At 45.8% G+C, this 21,294-nt stretch overlaps 2 protein-coding genes across 2 annotated transcripts in view; one reads left to right on the top strand and one right to left on the bottom strand.

Moving 5' to 3' along the window:
* The window catches only part of PLS1 (plastin 1), a 208,794-nt gene extending 190,147 nt beyond the window's left edge, over nt 1-18,647 (bottom strand). The window contains exons 1-2 of the mRNA XM_070405916.1: nt 18,576-18,647; nt 6,940-7,135 (exon numbers count right to left, since the gene is read on the bottom strand). The gene's annotated coding sequence lies outside the window, so the exon portion shown is untranslated. The remainder of the gene's footprint in view (nt 1-6,939; nt 7,136-18,575) is intronic.
* Nucleotides 18,648-18,747: 100 nt separating this feature from the next.
* ATR (ATR serine/threonine kinase) overlaps nt 18,748-21,294 on the top strand; it is a 213,597-nt gene continuing 211,050 nt past the window's right edge. The window contains exon 1 of the mRNA XM_070405904.1: nt 18,748-18,960. Within this exon, the coding sequence (XP_070262005.1) occupies nt 18,902-18,960 (59 nt within the window). The 5' untranslated portion in view covers nt 18,748-18,901. The remainder of the gene's footprint in view (nt 18,961-21,294) is intronic.

The raw sequence follows: 21,294 nt of genomic DNA, 5'->3' as shown, positions 1-21,294 counted from the left end.
ATGGACAGGTGTGGTTCCTAGGCCTGGCCAGCAATCAGGGATGATCAGGTTCCCTCCCTCCCTCTGTTGCCGTCATCCACCTTAGGTTCCCTGTCCCAGCCTGGGGCCCGACCTGGGGAAGGGACTGGGAGGTTGGCTGGCAAGACCCGATCACCGGATCAAGGCCTGCAGGCTGGGGACAGTTCCTGCATTGAGTATCTGCCCCCTTGTGGTCAGTGTGCATCATAGTTCTGGTCGTCAGTCATAACGGTCACTTAGGCTTTTATGTATATAGATGGGATATCTTTTTTCTCCCCATAGCTCCCCTCCACCCGGTTCCCACCCCCCATTGTCCTCATCCATAGGTGTTCGATTTTTGTCCAGTCTCTTCCCACACCCCTCACAACCCCTTCCCCCCGAGAATTGTCAGTCCACTCCCTTTCTATGCCCCTGATTCTATTATATTCACCAGTTTATTCTGTTCATTATATTTTTTATTCACCTGATTTTTAGATTCACTTGTTGATAGATATGTATTTGTTGTCACTTTGTTGTTCATAATTTTTATCTTTACCTTTTTCTTCTTCTTCCTTTAAAAATACCCTTCAGCATTTCATATAATACTGGTTTGGTGGTGATGAACTCCTTTAGCTTGTTCTTGTCTGTGAAGTTCTTTATCTGACCTTCAATTCTAAATGATAGCTTTGCTGAGTAGAGTAATCTTGGTTGTAGGTTCTTGCTATTCATCACTTTAAATATTTCTTGCCACTCCCTACTGGCCTGAATAGTTTCTGTTGAGAAATCAGCTGACAGTCGTATGGGTACTCCCTTGTAGGTAACTAACTGTTTTTCTCTTGCTGCTTTTAAGATTCTCTCTTTGTCTTTTGCCCTTGGCATTTTAATTATGATGTGTCTTGGTGTGGTCCTCTTTGGATTCCCTTTGTTTGGATTCTCTGTGCTTCCTGGACTTGTAAGTCTATTTCTTTCACCAAGTAGGGGGAGTTTTCTGTCATTATTTCTTCAAATAGGTTTTCAATATCTTGCTCTCTCTCTTCTTCTGGCACCGCCATAATTTGGATGTTGGTATGCTTGAAGTTGTCCCAGAGGCTCCTTACACTATCTTCAAATTTTTGGATTCTTTTTTCTTTTTGCTTTTCTGGTTGGGTGTTTTTTGCTTCTTCATATTTCAAATCTTTGACTTGATTCTTGGGATCTTCTCATCTGCTGTTGGATCTCTGTATATTATTCTTTATTTCAGTCAGTGTGTATGCTTAATTTCTAATTGGTCCTTTTTCATACCCTTGAGGGTCTCACTATATTTCTTGGAGGTTTCTAGAAAATTCTTGAGTAATCTTATAACCGTGGTTTTGAACTCTATATCCAGTAGTTTGCTTTCCTCCATTTCTTTAATTTGTCACATGTTTCTTTGTCTCCACATTTTGGCTGCTTCCCTGTGTTGATAGAGTGGCTTTGTGTGCTAGGTGTCCTATAGGGTCCAGAGGCTCAGCCTCTTCAGTCACCTGAGGTGGATGCTCTTGATGCACCCCTTTGTGGGCTATGTGCACAGTCTTGTTTTAGTTAAGCCTTGACTGATGTTGGTATCACTGGGAGGAATTGACCTCCAGACCAATTGGCTGTGAGGACCAGTTGTGTCTACAATGGGAGAACTGCTGTGCTGGAAACACCCTATGGGGCAGGACTTGCTTCAGTGGGGCTTTGGTGCTCACTGAGTCTGCCCCTTGAGTGTGTCACTTATGGATGTGAAGAGTTATAATCTGGTATGGTCTCACTTTGACCACTGGGTACACTGGCTCTTGGATCTCCAAGGAGGTGCAAAGTCAGCCACTGCCTGAGGCCACCCAGCAGGAGCTACAGAGAGGTATACAGATTCCTCCTCTTTGTATGGGGTTTGTAGGTGCCCAGATGAGGTGCAGCTGTGAAGCAATGCAGGCTGTTGACAAGCTTTAGGCATTCTTTTGGAAGCTCTGGGTCTTTGACCCAGCTGCAGTTTGTTAGGTTAGGCTGCAAAAGGCGAGGCCATTCATGTGCAAAAGTCTCTGCGCACAGCTTGGTTGGGGTTGTAAATTGGGTGGGGCGTGGTCTCAGGGAATCACAGGGCGGTGCAAACAGCAATGGTCCCTGCCCCGATAGGTCCCTGGGTCTCTGTGTCCCGCAGCCTGTGCAGGAACAATGAACACTGCAAGCACCTCTAAGAAAAAGCTGCCCTCGAGTTCTGCCCAATGCCAGACAGTCCAGTTTCTCCCCGTATGAATCTGGGTCCCCAGAGTCTCGCCTGGAACTGGATTTCAGAGCAGTTGGGAGTTTGTATCTCCCTCCTGATTGAAAAAGACCACAGCATACCCAGTTGCCAGCCCATTTCGAGCACTTCCATACCTCTGCTCTTCAGCACTTCTGCACCTCCTACCAGCCTAGATGCGCTTTTCTCTTTCCTTCTTGTTGTAGAACTTCCACTCAGCCAGCCTTCCCATGGTTCTGAATGATATCTGTTTTGTCTTTTAGTTGTAGTTTTGATGTGGTTGTGGGAGGCAGCAAGTACAGGCGTTTACCTCTGCTGCCATCTTGGTTCTCTCAATATCTCCACTTTTGTAAAGTTCTCATGATGCCACTTTACTTTTACGAAAGACCTACAATGGTACTTGTTTTCACTAACTGAAAGAAATCTGAAGAGGATCTTTGCTTTTAGAAAAATAAAAAATGAGAAAGAAAAAAGGTGAAAATAGTGATCAGCATTTGTTTTGCAGCAGTCCTTACAGAGGCAGCATGCACATGAGCAGCAAGGGCACTGCCAAGCTCCCTTGCCAGGAACCACACTCAGCCTCTCAGCATCAAGCTGCCATAGCTTTGAACATAATTGTGCATCATTAGCAAGATTGTCCTAAGGTAGCAAAAAAGTCTAAGAGAGCACATAAGGGTGCCATGTTTATCGTAAAACTGGAAGTAATTACGTGTATATGGTATGATTTGTTAGCTTATTTGGGGGGTCTGGGAATGCCCACAGATTTTTTCATATAAATTGATGGTATTTGTTTCTTTGCTTTATTCCATCCATTTTGACTTATGAAAGCTCTACTTTTGGATAGTGGGGAAAACCTGTACTTATGAAACTATGTGCTATCAAAATAATGGGATATTATGGACTAGTCAGTGACAGATACCATGGACTGCTCCAACTCTCTCCTTGGATGCCTTCCTAGGAAGCCAAAGTTATGTTTCAAGATTCACTTGTAGCTAGGGTTCCAGATATGACTTAGGTTCCACCAAGTCAGGTAAGACTTGGTTGAACATTGAATTGCATGAGATAGAGGCAAGGCATGTCCTTCTTTTGGCAGTTTCTAAATCTTTTCAGAGTTAGCAACTGCCTTGACAGGAAATTTGGGTAATTCTCATGATAAAGTCTGTTTCTCCCAAAGATTCTATATATTATCTATATCTCTTAACAAACCTCCTTTTTCTTAAACTAGCAAAAGGGACTTTAATCCTGAAAAATGCATTATCCATCTGGAAAACAGGTTGTCGTACTAAAAAATGATCACCAAGTAAATGAGAAAATGAATACTAGAAAACTGGTACAAAATTCTTAGTAAAAGTACAGAACACGGGTTTTTTTTGTTTTTTGTTTTTTTTACGGGCACTTACAACACACTGGGCATTGTGCCAAGTGTTGCTTTATTATTAGTGCATTTAATTGTCAAAATCACCCTGTGAAAAAAGAGAGGCGAATAGCTTGACCAAGGCCAAATTGGGTAATAATTGGCAGGTGGAGGTTTGATCTTGGCAGTGAACAAAACGAAGTCCCCATAGCCATAGAACATACATTTCAGTAGGACAGACAGCTGACCATGTAAATGTATCATATGTCTGGTGGAGATAGTGCTGGGAGTAAAAATGAAGTGGGGTAAGGAGATTGATGGGGTGGGTGGTCCGGAAGGTCTTTATATAAGGGGACATGTGAGCAGGTGAACCAAGGAGTGACCCATTCGGGGGAGAACATCAGAGAAGTTCATCTCTGAGCCCCAAGCCTTCCTTTACTGCCACCTCCCCCGACTCCGTCCTCATATGAGGGCCTAAAAGTACAGAACACTTTTACACTTGGGGTTAACCTTCTTAAGCAAAACTCAAAACCCAGAAGCCATAAAGGAAAAGATAGATCTGACATAATAAAAATTAAAATTTCTTTAGGACAAGAATCAAGTGACAGACTAAGAGAAAATATTCTCAGAATATAAATCAGAAAAGGGTTAACATTTATAATTTATTTAAAATGCCCCTATAAATCAACAAAAAGACCCAACCAAGTTAAAATTGATAAAGTACTAAAAATATAATTTATAGAAAAAACACACAAAAGATTAATAGACATATGAGTAGATGCTTGAACTTGCTGGCAAGTAGAGAAATGCATATAAATACATATAAGTGCCTTACCCCAAATCAATTAAATCAGAACCTCTGGGATTAAAAACTTTCCACCCACATAATTTCAATGTGTAGCCAAGGTTAAGAACCATTTCTCTAAAACATTAATTCAAAGTGTGGTCCAACTAACATCAGCATCATCTGGAAAGGAGCTTGTTAAAAATGCAAATTATTGAGTTCTTTTTAGACACATTGCATCAGAATCTCTGGTGCTCAGGAATTTGTTTTAATAAGACCTCCATGAGAGCATTATGCTAAGTGAAATAAGCCAGTCAATGAAAGAAAAATACCACATGATCTCACTCATTTATGGATAATAAAGACCATTATAAACTGATGAGCAAAAATAGATACAGAGGCAGAGCAACATCTAACAGACTGTCAAACTACAGCGGGAAGGCCGGGAAGGTTTGGGGGGTGGGGGGGGGGGGGGGTTGGTAAGAGATCAACCGAAGGACTTGTATGCATGTATATAAGCATAACCAATGGACATAAGACACTGGGGGGTATGGGAGGCTAGGGGAAGGTCAAGGGGAGAAAAAAAAGGAGACATATATAATACTCTTTGTGATACTTTAATCAATAAAACAATAAAAAAATAAATTAGAAAAAAAAAGACCTCCAGGTGATTCTGATACATTCTCAAGTTTGAGAACTCAGAAACCTCTCTACTCAGGCTTTAGGCAGGGGCATGTTAGCTAGATACCCTCTGTGGCCCATTGTTTCTGAGTTGTCTAGCAAGAATTTGCCTACCATGTGTGCTCCTCTCATCTTCAACAACCTATAAATTGCCCATTCTCACTTCTGAAATCTAATACTTTGTTCTTCCTTCACCTTTCTCCTTTGTCCAAATATGTCATATACACCCAATGTTGCCTCACTGTCTTTAGAATTTTCTTTTTTTTTAATTTAATTTTTATTGTTCAGATTACATTTGTTCCTCTTCCCCCCCCCCATAACTCCCCTCCTCCCAGTTCCCGCCCCACCCTCCGCCCTCACTCCCCACCCACTGTCCTCATCCATAGGTGCACGATTTTTGTCCAGTCTCTTCCCGAATCTCCCATTCCCCTTTCCCCCCCAAGAATAGTCAGTCCATTCCCTTTCTATGTCCCTGATTCATTATAATCACCAGTTCATTCTGTACATCAGATTATTTATTCACTTGATTCTTAGATTCACTTGTTGATAGATGCATGTTTGTTGTTCACAATTTGTATCTTTACCTTTTTCTTCTTCCTCTTCTTAAAGGATACCTTTCAGTATTTCGTATAATACTGGTTTAGTGGTGATGAACTCCTTTAGCTTTTCCTTATCTGTGAAGCTCTTTATCTGACCTTCAATTCTGAATGATAGCTTTGCTGGATAAAGTAATCTTGGTTGTAGGTTCTTGGTATTCAGCACTTTGAATATTTCTTGCCATTCCCTTCTGGCCTGCAAAGTTTCTGTTGAGAAATCAGCTGACAGTCGTATGGGTATTCCCTTGTAGGTAATTGAGTCTCTTTCTCTTGCTGCTTTTAAGATTCTCTCTTTGTCTTTTGCTCTTGGCATTTTAACTATGATGTGTCTTGGTGTGGTCCTCTTTGGATTCCTTTTGTTTGGGGTTCTCTGCGCTTCTTGGACCTGTAAGTCCATTTCTTTCACCAGGTGGGGGAAGTTTTCTGTCATTATTTCTTCAAATAGGTTTTCAATATCTTGCTGTCTCTCATCTTCTGGCACTCCTATAATTCTGATATTAGTCCGCTTGAAGCTGTCCCAGAGGCTCCTTACACTATCTTCACACTTTCGGATTCTTTTTTCATTTTGCTTTTCCAGTTGGGTGTTTTTTGCTTCTTCGAATTTCAAATCTTTGGTTTGATTCTTGTGCTCCTCTGGTCTGCTATTGGGTATAATATTCTTTATTTCAGTCCGTGTATGCTTACTTTCTAATTTCTTTATCGTAGCATCGAGGGTCTCATTAGTTTTCGTGAGGCTCTGCTCAAGTTTATTGCAAGCCCTCAAAATTGCAATTTTTAGCTCCATATCCTCCATTTCTGTCATGTTTTTTTGTCTCCGCATCTTTTATGCTTTCTTGGTGCACCCCCTTGTGGTCTTTGTGCGCAGTCTTGTTCTAGTTAAGCCTTGATTGTTGTAGTTAATACTAGAGGGATTTGACCACCAGGCCGAATGGCTGTGAGAATCAGCTGTGGAAAACTTCTGTCCTCTGGGGAGGTGCTAATCTAGCCTTTGCCTGAGGTGATCGGCAAATGGCTCTGCACAGGGCTTGGGCGGGGCGAGATCAACAGGGTGGGGGGAGGGAGCAGCTATGGCTGCTCTCAGTCCGTCCCCAGGGGCTCTGCCTCTCTGTCCCAGCAACCGCTGCAAACCTCGGAGGGACCGTAGCCAGACAGTCCCGCTTCTCCCGTTTGAGTCTGGGTCCCTAGAGACTCGCCCAGATCTGTAGCCCAGAGTCTGAGACTCCCTCCTGATTGAAAACAACAACCACGCCCTCAGCCACCAGCCCGCTTTGTGCGTGCACCACCGTACCTTTAAATTTTCCACACTGTGCCTTCTCTGAGCCTCGGAATGCTGTTGTTTTTCCTTCTAGTTGAAGAGTCTCTCCTCAGCCAGCCTTCCTGTGGTTCTGGTTGATGTCCGTTCCGTCTTTTAGTTGTATTTTTGAAGTGGTTGTTTGCGGCAGCAGTCTCCGGTGTTTACCTATGCCGCCATCTTCGATTCTCTCCTAGAATTTTCATACATATGTTAATTCCCCATGCACATGTATTAAAATTTTAATTTTCCTGTTAAAAAAAAGAGAAAGAAACCTTTCTCCTCAACCTTTATTTATATTGGGAAAATAACAGCAGATGAAACAGATTAAAATATTTTGAAAAAAGTAAAAGTAATGATTGCAATTGCAAATAATCATTACCATTCAAACAAATCTTATATAATAAAAGAGAAGCATACAAATTAACTATCCCTCTGCTATGCTCAAGCCACGCCCACAAGCCAATCAGGAGTGAGTATGCAAATTAACCCAACTAAAATGGTGGAGGCCACGGAGCTGGAGTGAGCAGGAGGCTTGGGTTGCCCCTGGCAATGGAGGAAGCCAAGCTTCCCGCCTGCCCTGACCCGCCCTCGGCTCTGCTCAAGGATACAAAGTTTCAATTATAGAAGATAAATAAATCCCAGATACCTGCTTCCAGCCTGTCATGGCCTCTGCGCAAAGAGGGGCTGGGAGCCTGGGTTGCCACGGGCAACCCAGGCTTCCAGCTGGACCTGGGCTCCACTCAAAGCTACAAAGTTTCAATTATAGAAGATAAATAAATCCCAGAAAAAAAGAAAAAAGAAAAAAAGGAGAGGCTGGGAGCTTGGATCGCTGAGGGGTGTGGCCAGCCTGAAAACGGCCCTCAGCCCCTCACCCAGGTTGGCCACACCCCCATGGGGTGAGGGTCCCCACTGGGAGGCTTGACCAGCCTGAAAATAGCCATCAGCCCCTCACCCAGGCTGGACAGGCACCCCAGCAGGACCCCCACCCTGATCCAGGATACCCTTCAGGGCAAACCAGCCAGGCCCCACCCATGCACCAAGCCTCTATCCTATATAATAAAAGGGTAATATGCAAATTGACCCTAACAGCAGAACAACTGGGAATGACTGGTCACTATGACACACACTGACCACCAGGAGGCAGACGCTCAATGCAGGAGCTGCCCCCTGGTGGTCAGTGTGCTCCCACAGGGGGAGCTCTGCTCAGCCACAAGCCAGGCTGATGGCTGCCAGCACAGTGGTGGTAGCGGGAGCCTCTCCTGCCTCCTCAGCAGCCCTAAGGGTGTCCAACTGCAGCTTAGACCTGCTCCCCGCTGGCAAGTGGACATCCCCCGAGGGCTCCCGGCTGCCAGAGTGATTTCTGACTGCCAGCTTAGGCCCAATCCCCTGGGGAGCGGGCCTAAGCCAGCAGGTAGACATCCCCTGAGGAGTCCCAGACTGCGAGAGGGCACAGGCCGGGCTGAGGGACCCCCCCAAGTGCACAAATTTTTGTGCACCGGGCCTCTAGTTTGATATAAATTGAGTGTCATACTTAATAATATAAGTGACAATAATTCATTAGCAATAGAAATCTTTTGGACACATGGGAAAGTAGTCCATGTCCTAATTTCTGGTTCATCTCCAAATATAGTGGACTCCTAGTTTTATAATATAGCCTTAGTAGATGTAAAACTATTACATAAATAGGATAACAAGTAGCTTTACTTTTAAGTCTCTTAAATACTATAAGTTCCTCTACGAGAACTAGATGCTATTTGTAATGTTTGTTTGTTTGTTTGTTTTGCAATGTTTTGGCTAAATTGGACCAGTGTATTTGGGCAATTTGACTATCCAGGATAATTATTCTGCTTACTTCATTTCAGAATGTTGATTTGTGGTTATGTTGGTCTGTTATTTGAGGTTTTCTTCAATGGAAAACAGACATGTGCTTCTTTTTACCCATTAATCTGTCTCACAATGTTCAATATATAGTCAAGTTATTGAAGTAAGGGAATGGCATAACAGTATTTGGGTTTTGAAAGGTTGCTCTGTCTGTTGTGTAGGACAATCCCAAACAACATCAGCATTGACTAGTAGTAAACTTAAAATTTATAAAAAATGCAAACTATTAAATAATAAAATAAATAATTTAAAATTTTTAAAATTATTTAATATGCAAATTATTGATTGTGTGTATTTTTAAGTATATTTGGGTGTAGAAAGGAACTTGCAAAATTGTATTTTTATCTCATTTTTAAAAGATTTTCATTTTAGTGTTTACTTTATGATATTAATTATATAGTAAAATCTTGACATAATTCCACAAACCAAGTAAAAAAATCCAATGCATTATGATGGAGCTTGCACAGTTAGGCTGCCAAGTTTGGGCATTTGACTGAGAACCAAGTGATCTTGGTCTCATTTGAGTTGTAGTGCCACCTAGTGGTCATTCCAACCCTAGTTTAATCATCAATGGGGGCAATTCTACATACGTGCTGTATGAAACTTCCAAGAGGATATTGGTTGATGCCCTTTGTGGACTTGATCTGGGACACTGGGCTTAGGAAATGCCAAAGTCCCAAGCACACTAGGACCCACCTAAGCCTCTCTGCTTTCTGCCTCCGTCTCCCCTCATATTTCAACCCCCCTACCCCAAATTATAAAAAAGGAGATGAGAGGAAAACAGGAACCAATCAACAGTTGTATTATAACCAAATTTACATTATCATGAGTTTTATCTATAATACAATACTAAATATTAAATATATGATATGATATGATATATATATATGTATATATATATCATATTTTAAATATTTCAACAAGCCTAGCTGGCACCAGATGGTGGCACATGTTTGTTGCCTGGTCAGGGCACATGTCGGGGTTGTGGGCTTGATCCCCAGTAGGCAGCCGATCAATGGTTCTCTCTCATTGATGTTTCTATCTCTCTCTCCCTCTCCCTTCCTCTCTCTGAAATCAATAAAAAACATATTTTTAAAAATATTGCTTTCTTTTTTGATTCATTGATTTTAGAGAGAGAGAAAGGGGGAGAGAGATAGAAAGAAACATCGATTTATTGTTCCACTTATTTATGCATTCGTTGGTCAATTCTTGTATGTGCCCTGACTGGGGATTGAACCCATAACCTTAGTATATCAGGACGACATTCTAACCAACTGAGCTACCTTGCCAAGGGCAAGATTTGCTTTCTTTAAAAATAAATAAATAAATATTTCAATAATGTTATTGAACAATTAAAACAGTCGGGAAACTCCCAGTATAGAGAATGGACTTAAGGGATACAAGCCTAAAGGAAGAAAGGTAAGCTAGAACACTGTTGAAGTAATTTTGGCAAGAGTGATAGTTTGAAAGTAGAATGATGGTAATAGGATTTGGAGGAAAGTGGATAGCTTTGATATTTAGGAGTCCATATCTTTAAAAGATACAAACTGAAGTATTTACAGGTAAATTGATATGATGTTCAAATTTTCTTTAAAATAATCCAATCAGGGACAGGAGAAGTGGGAGGGGTGGTTATAGATGAAATACAGACACACCATATGCTGATAACTGTTGAAGTTGGTGATGGGCATAAGGGAGTTCTCTAGTCTCTCTATTTTTGTATCTATTTGAAACTTTCCATAATAATAAGTTAAACAAAAAATAAAGTGCCTGGGAATAATTCAAGAGAAAAAAATTCAGTTGGAAGAGAAAAGTTCAGACCTCAGTAGAAGCAAAGAATTTGGGAGTGATCAGTAGGTGGAAAGTTAAGTTAATGGAAGCTTTAAGAGTAAATAGGAATAAAAAAGAGAAAGGAAGTTAAATTAGAATTATGCAGGCCAAAGGAAGAAAGTGTTCCAAGAAGGAGATATTAGTCTATGTTGTCAAATGCTGCTGAGAGGTCAAGAAAGGACGGGCTGATCGATGTCTTTTGGGATTTAGTCATATGAAAATCATTGGTGACTTTGGTGAGAGGTATTTAAGATGGGGTAGCAAGACAAAGAGTATAGTGTATGTAGGTTTAGGACTGAGTGGGAGATAAGCAAATAGACTCAGCTGTATGAAAAACTTCAAAAGTTTAGTGGAGAGAAATATGTGGGTACCTGGAGGAAGGATTCCTACTTAGAATAACATCAACTGCTCATTTATTGATATACTGCTAAAAAAGTTTGATTTCTTTAAATGATCTACTACCCTCCGTTTATTCTGTCCTGTACCCTCCTGCCAGATTTGAATGTAGCTTTGACTGTGTCACTCTTCATATAAAATATTGCAATGCCTCTCTGTTGTTTACTGAGGTCTGTACAAGCATTCCAGACTACTTTAAATGTTCCTTAACACCAGCCAAACGGAATCACTCTACTCTCCTTCAGGATGCTTTTTGTTCATACTATTATTTCTAGCTGGAATATATCCTTCTTCTCCAATCTTTGTCTCTTCAAATCTAGTTCATCTTTCACACACTGTCTCAGATGTGGTGTACATTCTCTGTCAGCTCCTGATCTACCTTCTCTCTGCTTAAAGTAGATATGATCTCTCCCTTCCCTATATTTTTTTCCAGTGCATGCTATTTACATATTTAATCTGGCACTTGTAGGATTTTGCTTTGCTTGTAATTTTCTGGGTTATTATATTTTTTCTACATCCACAGATTGTACATACTTGAAACTAACTTTGTCTTCCTCATCTTGGTGTCACATAAGTAAATAACACAGTATCTTGCACAAAAATACCTTTTCGAATTAAATCGGATTCCCAATTTATTGTCTCTAATGTTTGTTCTAATTCTGCCTTTTAGAATTGCAATGATATTCAGCTATTGCCTCCCATATAATAATTGTAATTTTTATAATCTTTCTTCATATGATCCAAAAATAATACCTAACATTTCTTACTTTTTGGTTGATCATTTTTCACCTTAAGCTTTAAAAAGTATATTTTCATACATTTTGTAATGTATGTAAGTGATATACTATTATGCATTCCTTTGCAATTTGCTTTTTTCCCCTCAACATCATTTTCAGGATTTATCTTGGTTGGCATGTGATGCATAATTCATTCACTTTAAGAAATTATATTCTGGCTTATGACTCTACCACCTCTTATTTAATCTTTACCATAATCTTGTGAGGTAGATATTATTAAATTCAATTTTATAGATGAAAAACTGAAGTGTGGAGAGGTTAAGTAACTTTACCTAGATAATACAGTTTCTAAAAGATGGAATGAGAGCCGTAGCCAGTTTGGCTCAATGGATACAGTGTTGGCCTGAGGACTGAAGGGTCCAGGGTTTGATTCCAGTCAAGGGCACATGCCCAGGTTGTGGGTTTGATCCCCAGTAGGAGGCCTGCAAGAGGTAGCTGATCAATGATTCCCTCTCATCATTGATGTTTCTATCGCTCTCTCCTTCTCCCTTCCTCTCTGAAAGCAATAAAAATAGATTATCTATACTAATAAAGACCTAATATGCTAATGGTTGATACACCGTAATAGTAATGACCAGGTCATTAGCATATTAGCTGGGGTGTTTGCTCCAGAGACAGGGTGGAAGCGGGGAGGCGCCCAGAAGAGGCGGGACCATCCCGTGTGGGGGAGGGCAGAGGTGAGAGCGCATAGCGCCCCCCTCACCAGTCCTTCGCCACCCACTGCTCGCACTCTGAGTGCCCTGAGTGGCCCACCTGCCAGGGGAAGGAGCACAGCGCGGGGCACTCAGAGTGCGAGGGGAAGGAGAGGCAGGAGACTTCCACGCTCTCCTCTGGTGCCATGACGGGGCGGAGCCACCGCATTGCTCCAGAGACAGGGCGGAAGCGGGGAGGCACCCAGAGAAGGCGGAACCAGCCCTAGGCAACTGGAGGGACTGAGGGTGGGGCTTGAAGTGGCCAGAGAAGACCAGAGGGTTTGGGGGCTGGGCCAGGCGCACTGGAGCTCTGCGTGGACAGGTTTGGGTGTCAAGGCAGGGCGGTGCGTGATTTCAAATCGCGCACTGGGCTCCTAGTTTTATATAATAAAAGCCCAGCAACCATTATGGTGTAATGACCACAACAACCAGAACGACCGTGGCCTCTCACCCCTGCTGGCCCCACCCCAAAGGGGTCCCCCCACCCCAATCGGGGGCGGGGTTGGCCAGAAAACCACCCATGGCCCCTGGTCCTGGCTGGCCCCACCCCCCAGTGGGTACCCTCAACCCCAATCGGGGGGGCCCCCATCTGGGCAGGCTGGCCAGACCCCACCCATGCACTGGGCCTCTATCCTATATAATAAAGAGGTAATATGCAAATTAACCCTCACACCCTCACAAGATGGCTGCCTACAACGAGGCCGGCAGGGGGGTTAGTGAGAGACGAGCAAACGACTGAATAAGCAGGCTGCATGGGGCAACCAGTCTGGCAGGGGGGCCATGAGGGGCAACCAGGCCAGCAGGGAGGGGCAGTTGGGGGCGACCAGGCTGGCAGAGGTGAGCAGTTGGGGTGACCAGGCCGGCAGGGGGGGGCAATAAGAGGCGACCAGGCTGGCGGGGGGGGGAGCATTTAGGGGTGACCAGGCCAGTGGGGGGGGTGCAGTTGGGGGCGGCCAGGCCGACAGGGGGGGTGGCAATAAGGGGTGACCAGGCCAGCAGTGGGGGGCAGTTAGGGGCGATTAGGCTGGCAGGGGGGCAATTAGTTAGGAGTGGCCAGGCTGGCAGGGGGGTGGCAGTAAGGGGTGACCAGGCTGGCAGGGGGGGCAGTTAGGGGCGATCAAGCTGGCACGTAGAGGCAGTGAGGGGCGATCAGGCTGGCAGGGAGGGGCAGTTAGGGGTGACCAGGCAGGCAGGCAGGTGAGCAATTAGGAGCCAGTGGTCCAGGATTGTGAGAGGGATGTCCGACTGCCGGTTTAGGCCCGATCCCAGGGATCGGGCCTAAACTGGCAGTCGGACATCCCCCAAGGGGACCCGGATTAAAGAGGGTGCAGGCTGGGCTGAGGGGACCCGCCCCCTCATGCACGAATTTCATGCACCAGGCCTCTATAGAAATATAAAACCTTACCCTGCCACCACTCCAACCCAACCCAACAAAGGCTCCTGAAACCACAAAATTAGATCACTGATTCAGGCTAGCAGTTCAAAGTATAAAGCCTCATTCATACATGAGGAATTCGCACCTTTCTCCTTCCCCTTGGACTCCGAGTCTCAGAGGAGGCATGCACGGTGTGGATGCGCAAATGAAAGCTCAGAAAAGTCACCCTTTTGGGGTCCTGTGGTGCATCCAGGCAGAAACAAACTGATCACCAACAGCCAAACATCAGACTCTGTCCCTTCCTCACCCGTGGCCTCAGCTCCAGACAAGCACTCCCCGTGGCAGGATACAAGGAGAGCCGAGTCTCAAATCTTTGCAGAGAGGGGAATGCTCAGGAGGCCAAGATAATAGAAAGCTAAGGACCCAAGTGTTGGGGCCCATGCCGCCAGGGCCCGCTCAGCACAAGGCCAAGGGGAGCCCGGACCAAGTTCTGGTCCAATTCCTAACCTGGTCGCGACTGCCATCTGGGGCATCCAGGGCCCCAGCGTGCACTGGAGTGTGTAATCATGGGAGGTGGGGGGTGGGGGTGAGGGTGCTCTGGAGACCGAGGGCTCACTCCAACCCCTGGGGCTATCCACCTGCCCTTCCCTCCCCAAGGCGCTCAACCCCAGCTGTGCCAGCAAAGCCCCTTTGCTGGGGCTGGATCGCAGGGGGCAGGCCGGGGGAGGGGTGGCCAGGCCCATGGCCTCTGCTGCGGCTGTTTGCCCACATATAATTAGCTCTAATTATCCCAGGCTTTCAGTTTGGAGCTGCACCCAGGGTGAACACGCCCACGGAGCCACTGCTCCGATGAATGAATGAGCTCTCTTACTGGCTGGGAAGCTCTATCCCTGTCCACAGACAGCACCCTGTGTCATGTTGTCTGTGTTTGCCCAACTGTCTACAGCTGGCTTGGGGATATCTTTGTGTGTCCTCAGTTGTGTGTCTACACTGGCTGCTGGGAAGGCTTGCGAGTACCAGGCACCGATGAGGAGAGGAGGGGTGGCAAGTCCTACATAAATGTAAGCCAGGAGCAGAGGCCACGGCCAAAAATCCCTGGGATTTCGGATGTAATCGCCAAACCTAGGTGTCCTAAACAGTACTCTGTCTCCTCAGCCCCCTGAGCCATTTCCCAAACCTCAGCCACCAGTGCTCTTCTCCTGCAGGTGGCATAGCCAGGGCTCAGAGAGGTTAGGGAACTCACACTAGGGCACTCTCCAGAGCCTTGGCACAGGATTGGGGATTCAGGTTTCAGGCTTCACTCAAAAAAAGAAGGTGTGTGGGGACTTGGGAGGGAACACCTCCAGGTCCTCCTCTCTCTATCTGGTCTTGGATCCCTAGCCCTCAGTGACCCTGGTCCTGAGTACTCAGTCCATTGCCTGCCACATCCTTCCAGCCCTTTCCCTGAGGCCAGTTCAGCCATGTCTATGCTGAAGGAAATTAGAGCACAGAAGAGAGCAAGCTCAGCCCCAGGGTCCTTAGTTGGAGGTGGAGGGATCCACCATCCCGAAGCAGGATTTCTCAGCACACGTGCTCTGCCCTTAGCCTTCCTGGGTTCTCTGTGTCTGTCTGTCTCACCTTGTGCATCTCTCTCCCTGTTCCTTGCTCTCTGATCCTGTTTACTCATTCCCCATGTCTCGATGGGCCTTTTGTCTCTGTCTCTCATTGGATCTCTGCCCGTGGAGAACATCCCTGCTGCCCCCGTGAAGGAACACACACCTGCAGAATCCGCCTTTTCAATAAAAAATGACAAGTAGGAAACAGAGTGAATTAAAAAGATAACTTAAAAACAATCCAGGTGTCTGCAAATGTGTTCCAAATGGCAGCACTTTGATGGGGGTGGCAGGGGCGGGGTGTGTTGGCCACATGTTCTGGAGCCTCAGACTTAGACACAAAGTGTAGGGGGCTCAGAACCTCGTTATGGACCCCTCCCACCAGCCACCTGGGATAGCAGGGTCTGGGGAAGGGACTTAGTCTATACTCACCCTTGCGGACCCCCACCTGATTCTGTAGACCCTTCCCCCTGTTCTGGCATCTGCTGGTCCCTCTTACTCCCCCAGTACCTCCAAACCTTCCTATGCTGACCCCAACTCTCTTTCTGCACCAGCCCTCCTGCCCCCCCCCACAGATTTCACCCTCTCCCTCCCTCACCCCCAATCTTCTACTCCATACTTCTTCCTGCCCTGCCCTTTGACTCTTGTTCTATTCTGCCCTCCTGCCCCAGACCACCCAGCCACCCTGGCTCCGGGAGAAATGGTTAGAACAAAGCTTTCTTTGGCTGGAAGAGACTCTCCAGGGAGCTGCATGCAGAAAGGCACTCCCAATCCTGTACCTGCAACTGCTCTGTCTTGCCAGATGCCAATCAGAAATTGTGTCTCTGGAGACAGAGGGTAGTAGAGGTAGGCTGCTGTCCTTTGAAGCCCCTCATCAGGAGGAAACTCTCCCCCCGCCCCAAAAAAGTTCACCCTGCTGCCTCCCTTATCACTTTCAGCAATCCTCCTTTGCCCCTTTCCCTGGAAATGGAAGGATTGGAGCATATATATATCCTATCTAATAATAGACAAACATGGTAATTGACCGTACCTTCACTACACCTTCCATGGGCTAATCAGCACGATATGCAAATTAACCGCCAACAAAGATGGTGGTTAATTTGCATACATAGGCTCCAAGCAGTGGAGTGAAGCCTGACGGCCCAGGGCTGGCGGAGCAGCGAAAGTCTCACGGCCGCGGAGCCGGCTCCGGCCAGAACTCGGCCAGAGCGAAGGCCTGGGCCCCGGGTGCCAGAGGCAAACCAGTGCCAGCAGCCAGGGGAAAGGAAGGCCTATTGCACGAATCTCTTTGTGCAACAGGCCTCTAGTATAAATATAATATGCAAATCGACAGAACGGCAGAACAACCAGAATGACCACTTGACCAGTCACTATGAGGTGCATGACCACCTCTCAGTCCCTCCCTCCAGCTGGCAGGCTCCAATCGCCCAATGGCGAATGGGGAATCGAGGGTGGGTGGCAGTGGGGGGGTGGGACCAGTGAGCGGGCAGAATGGCCAACCACTCAGTCCCTCCCCCTGGCCAGCAGGCTCTGATCACCTGATGGCAAACAGGGAACCAGGGGTGGGTGGTGGCGGGGGGTGGGGCCAGCTGCCAGCAGCCAGGGAAGAGGGCCCTGATCACAGGCCAGGCCTAGGGACCATAACCACTCACGAATTTTGAGTGCTGGGCCTCTAGTCTATATATATAAAAGCCTAAATAACTGTTCAACTGTTAGTTATGACATGCATTGACCACCAGGGGGGCAGACGCTCAACACAGGCAGGGAAACATGGAACAGACTGATGAATGTCAGAGGGAGGGGGGAGGGTAGGAAGAGATTAACCAAAGATCTTATATGCATATTAGAGGCCCGGTGCATGGATTCATGCACTAGTGGGGTCCCTCAGCCTGGCCTGCAGGGACTAGGCCGAAACTGGCAGTCCGACATCCCCCGAGGGGTCCCGGATTGCGAGAGGGTGCAGGCCAGGCTGAGGGACCCCACTGGTGGATGAATCTATGCACTGAGCCTCTAGTTTTTATATCAAATAAAAATATATATAAAATAAAAATATATATAAAATAAAAATAAAAGATGGAATGAGAACTTGTGCAGAGCCTCTAATTTCTAATCCCATGTTCTTTCCACTATATAATTTACCCATTTAACAAATATGTACTGAACACCAACTATATGCCAGGCAATGTTTTAGGTCAATAAAACAGACAAGATCCTGCTCTCAAGGAACCTATATTCTAATTGGAGGTAAATGAAATATTATATAAAATACTATATTGGTTCTCAGTGTTATGAAGAAAAATAAAGCAGGTGGAAGGGGAAAGAGTGTGAGTGTAAGTTTGCTAGTCTACATGAGGCTCTCTGGTGGCTGCAAATATCTGAAGAGGAGCAATGAGAGGGGTGCCAGCAGCCAGGGGAAAGGAAGGCCTATTGCACGAATCTCTTCGTGCAACAGGCCTCTAGTATAGATATAATATGCAAATCGACAGAACGGCAGAACGACCATACAAGGTCAAGGCAAAGGGTACAGCAAATGCAAAATCCCCAAGGCAGGAGGATATGTGGCTGTCATTCCATAACTTCGATTTTTTTTTTTTAGATATTGTATCAAAGAACAAATGTAAGTATACTGCATAGCTTTGCCTGATTAAATGCATACTTTTGACATGTTGACAGTCTCTTACAATGACTATATTTCAAATATAAACAAATTGGGTTGAACTAGAAATGTCTAACAGCCAGAATCCATTGATTTACTTTAGACGCCTGTTAAGGGGTCAACACAGTACTGCTGCTGATTTGATGAGATATCTATAAATACAATTAAACCACTTTTTAAATATTAAGAGTTAGGAGAACCCTCAAGGAAACCTGAGTAACTTCAGGTTGAAAAAGACTGCTGAAACAGAAAGGACAGGAGGAGCCCCCTTTTGCAGAAAGGCTGCCAAGAGAGTGGAAGGAACACGAGAAACCTAACACGTGGGGGCTAGTCTAGGCCTTGACCCGCTGAACTATCTCAGTTTTCACCAGTGAAGCGAAGAGTTCGGCCCGTGCCCTCGGGTCCCCTTACCTCTGTACTAAGATGGGGGGTTCTGCTTTGCGAACCCTTCAGGTGGGAGTCACAGAGCACAGCGCTCCGCCCCGGCCTCATTGCACCGCCAGCCGGCGCGCTGCTGTCCGCCGGAAGCCGCAGGGAAAGGGGCGGGGCGCGTGCGTCGCTGGCCCCGCCCACTCGGCCTCAGTGAAGACCGGAGGGCCGGCGAGCAGCACCCGCCGCGGCTTCCGGGAGGAGTTTTGGGCTCCGCGAGGCCCCTTCCAGCGCTGAGCGGCCCGGCAGAGGCCGTGGAGACGCCGCGAGCCCTCTCCGCGTCGTGGACGAGCGTCGCGCTCCTCACCATGGGCGAGCCCGGCCTGGAGCTGGCGTCCATGATCCCCGCCCTGCGGGAGCTGGGCAGGTAGGTGCCCCCGGGCCGCGGCTCCCCTGTAGGGTGTCAGTGCTCCGGGGCGGAGCAGCGCCTCCCTCAGACAGCGGTGGGGAACGTCCGAAGAGAGGGAGGCGGGCCGGGACTGAGGCCAGGGCCTGGACGCGCTCGCCGCCGCTCACTTCCCTTCGCTGGCTGCGCTCACCTGCTTCTTGCCTTACGTGAGGGACTGCCCCAGTCTCTAGGATTTATGATCGCTCGTGGAGGAATGGGGTTTTTAGCTCCACATTTTGACCCAGAACTATCCATGGGAGAAAAATCATTAGTTCTGATTCTGTGCAAGGAAGGCTAATTGCTAGGAAAGGCAGTTCGATTCCTTCTTCGAAGCGAAACCGTAGGCCATTCTGAAGATGGGACCCCTTTCGCTTGGACCACCGGCCCCAATCCGTTATTTCAGTCAGAGAGCCCGGGTCGGGCATGGCGTTCACGAAGTGCACAGGATGTTGCCGGAAGTTGAAGATAATTTAATATAGTTTCAGTTGCAAAAGCTTGTTTTCTGAAAACCTAAGAGTAAAATATAAACCAGTCGTCCCGGAAGAGGGGCAGATTTTTGTCTACCTTTCCCACAGCACTAGGGGGCAAGGCTTTCCTGTGTTCGTCTTGTCTTGTGTTTTCTTTTTCTTTTCTTCTTCCTTCTCCTCCCCCCTCCCCCCTCTCTCCTTTCCCCTTCCCTCCCCTCCCTTCCTGTCCCCTCCTGGCTTCATCCAAAAGGTCCTCCGGCCAGTTGTTCTGCTGTTTGGTCTAGTTAGCATATTAGCTCTTTATTATATAGGACTAGAGGCCTGGTGCATGAAATGTGTACATGGGTAGGGTTCCTAAGCCTGGCTGGAGATCAGGGCTGATGGGGGCCTTCCTTCATTATGCACCACCTCCTGGTGGTCAGCACACATCATAGAGAGCAATCGAACTCCTGGTCTCAGGGTCAAACTCCCAAGGGGACACTTTGCATATTAGCCTTTTATATATATAGAAGAGGATAAATGAAGGGGCTATACTTGTCTTAACAGAATCATCCTATTTTTGTGCATGTAAATTTTTTCACTTTGCATGAGTACTGAGGGCATACTTGGTATTAATATTTTATAAACTAACATATGCCTTTCTAAAAGAAGAATACAAGTGCTCATTTTGGGAAGGTGATGTACAGATTCATCATTCAGGCTCAATGCTAAGCTTTTAGTATGTTTTTTCTCAATAATGTTTTGCTTTAATATAGAAATAGCTTGTTAATACTTCTCTTTCCTCATATCTCTACCTCTATGAGATGTGTTAATAAAAATAATAACTTAGATTTATTTATAGTCTCTTTCATCAAGTTAGATTTCTTTTTTTTTTTATTGCTTAAAGTATTACAAAGAGTATTACATATGTCTCCTTCCCCCCCCCCCCCCCCCTTGACAATTCCCTGGCCTCCCTTACCCCCCAATGTCTTATGTCCATTGCTTATGCTTATATGCATGCATACAAGTCCTTCGGTTGATCTCTTACCCCCCCACCCGCCCCCCAACCCTCCCCAGCCTTCCAGCTGTAGTTTGACAGTCTATTCAAGGCTGCTCTGCCTCTGTATCTATTTTTGTTCATTAGTTTATAATGGTCTTTATTATCCATAAATGAGTGAGATCATGTGGTATTTTTCTTTCATTGACTGGCTTATTTCACTTAGCATAATGCTCTCCAGTTCCATCCATGCTGTTGCAAATGGTAAGAATTCCTTCCTTTTTACAGCAGCGTAGTATTCCATTGTGTAGATGTACCACAGTTTTCTAATCTATTCATCTGCTGATGGGCACTTAGGCTGTTTCCAGATCTTAGCTATGGTGAATTGTGCTGCTATGAACATAGGGATGCATATATCCTTTCTAATTGGTGTTTCTGGTTTCTTGGGATATATTCCTAGAAGTGGGATCACTGGATCAAATGGGAGTTCCATTTTTAACTTTTGAGGAAACTCCATACTGTTCTCCACAGTGGCTGCACCAGTCTGCATTCCCACCAGCAGTGCACGAGTGTTCCCTTTTCTCCGCATCCTCACCAGCACTGGTCTTTGGTGATTTGTTGATGATAGCCAGCCTGACAGGTGTGAGATGGTACCTCATTGTTGTTTTGATTTGCATCTCTCGGATGATTAGTGACTTTGAGCATGTTTTCATATGTCTCTTGGCTTTCTGAATGTCCTCTTTTGAAAAGTGTCTATTTAGGTCCTTTGCCCATTTTTTGATTGGATTGTTTATCTTCCTTTTGTTAAGTTGTATGAGTTCCCTATAAATGTTGGAGATTAAACCCTTATCAGTGATAACATTGGCGACT

The sequence above is a fragment of the Myotis yumanensis genome, unplaced genomic scaffold (assembly GCF_028538775.1).
Source record: "Myotis yumanensis isolate MYYU_CA2020_CCGP unplaced genomic scaffold, mMyoYum1.0.hap1 SCAF_2, whole genome shotgun sequence".
Lineage (NCBI taxonomy): Eukaryota > Metazoa > Chordata > Mammalia > Chiroptera > Vespertilionidae > Myotis > Myotis yumanensis.
This window is presented reverse-complemented; position numbering and strand designations above follow the sequence as displayed.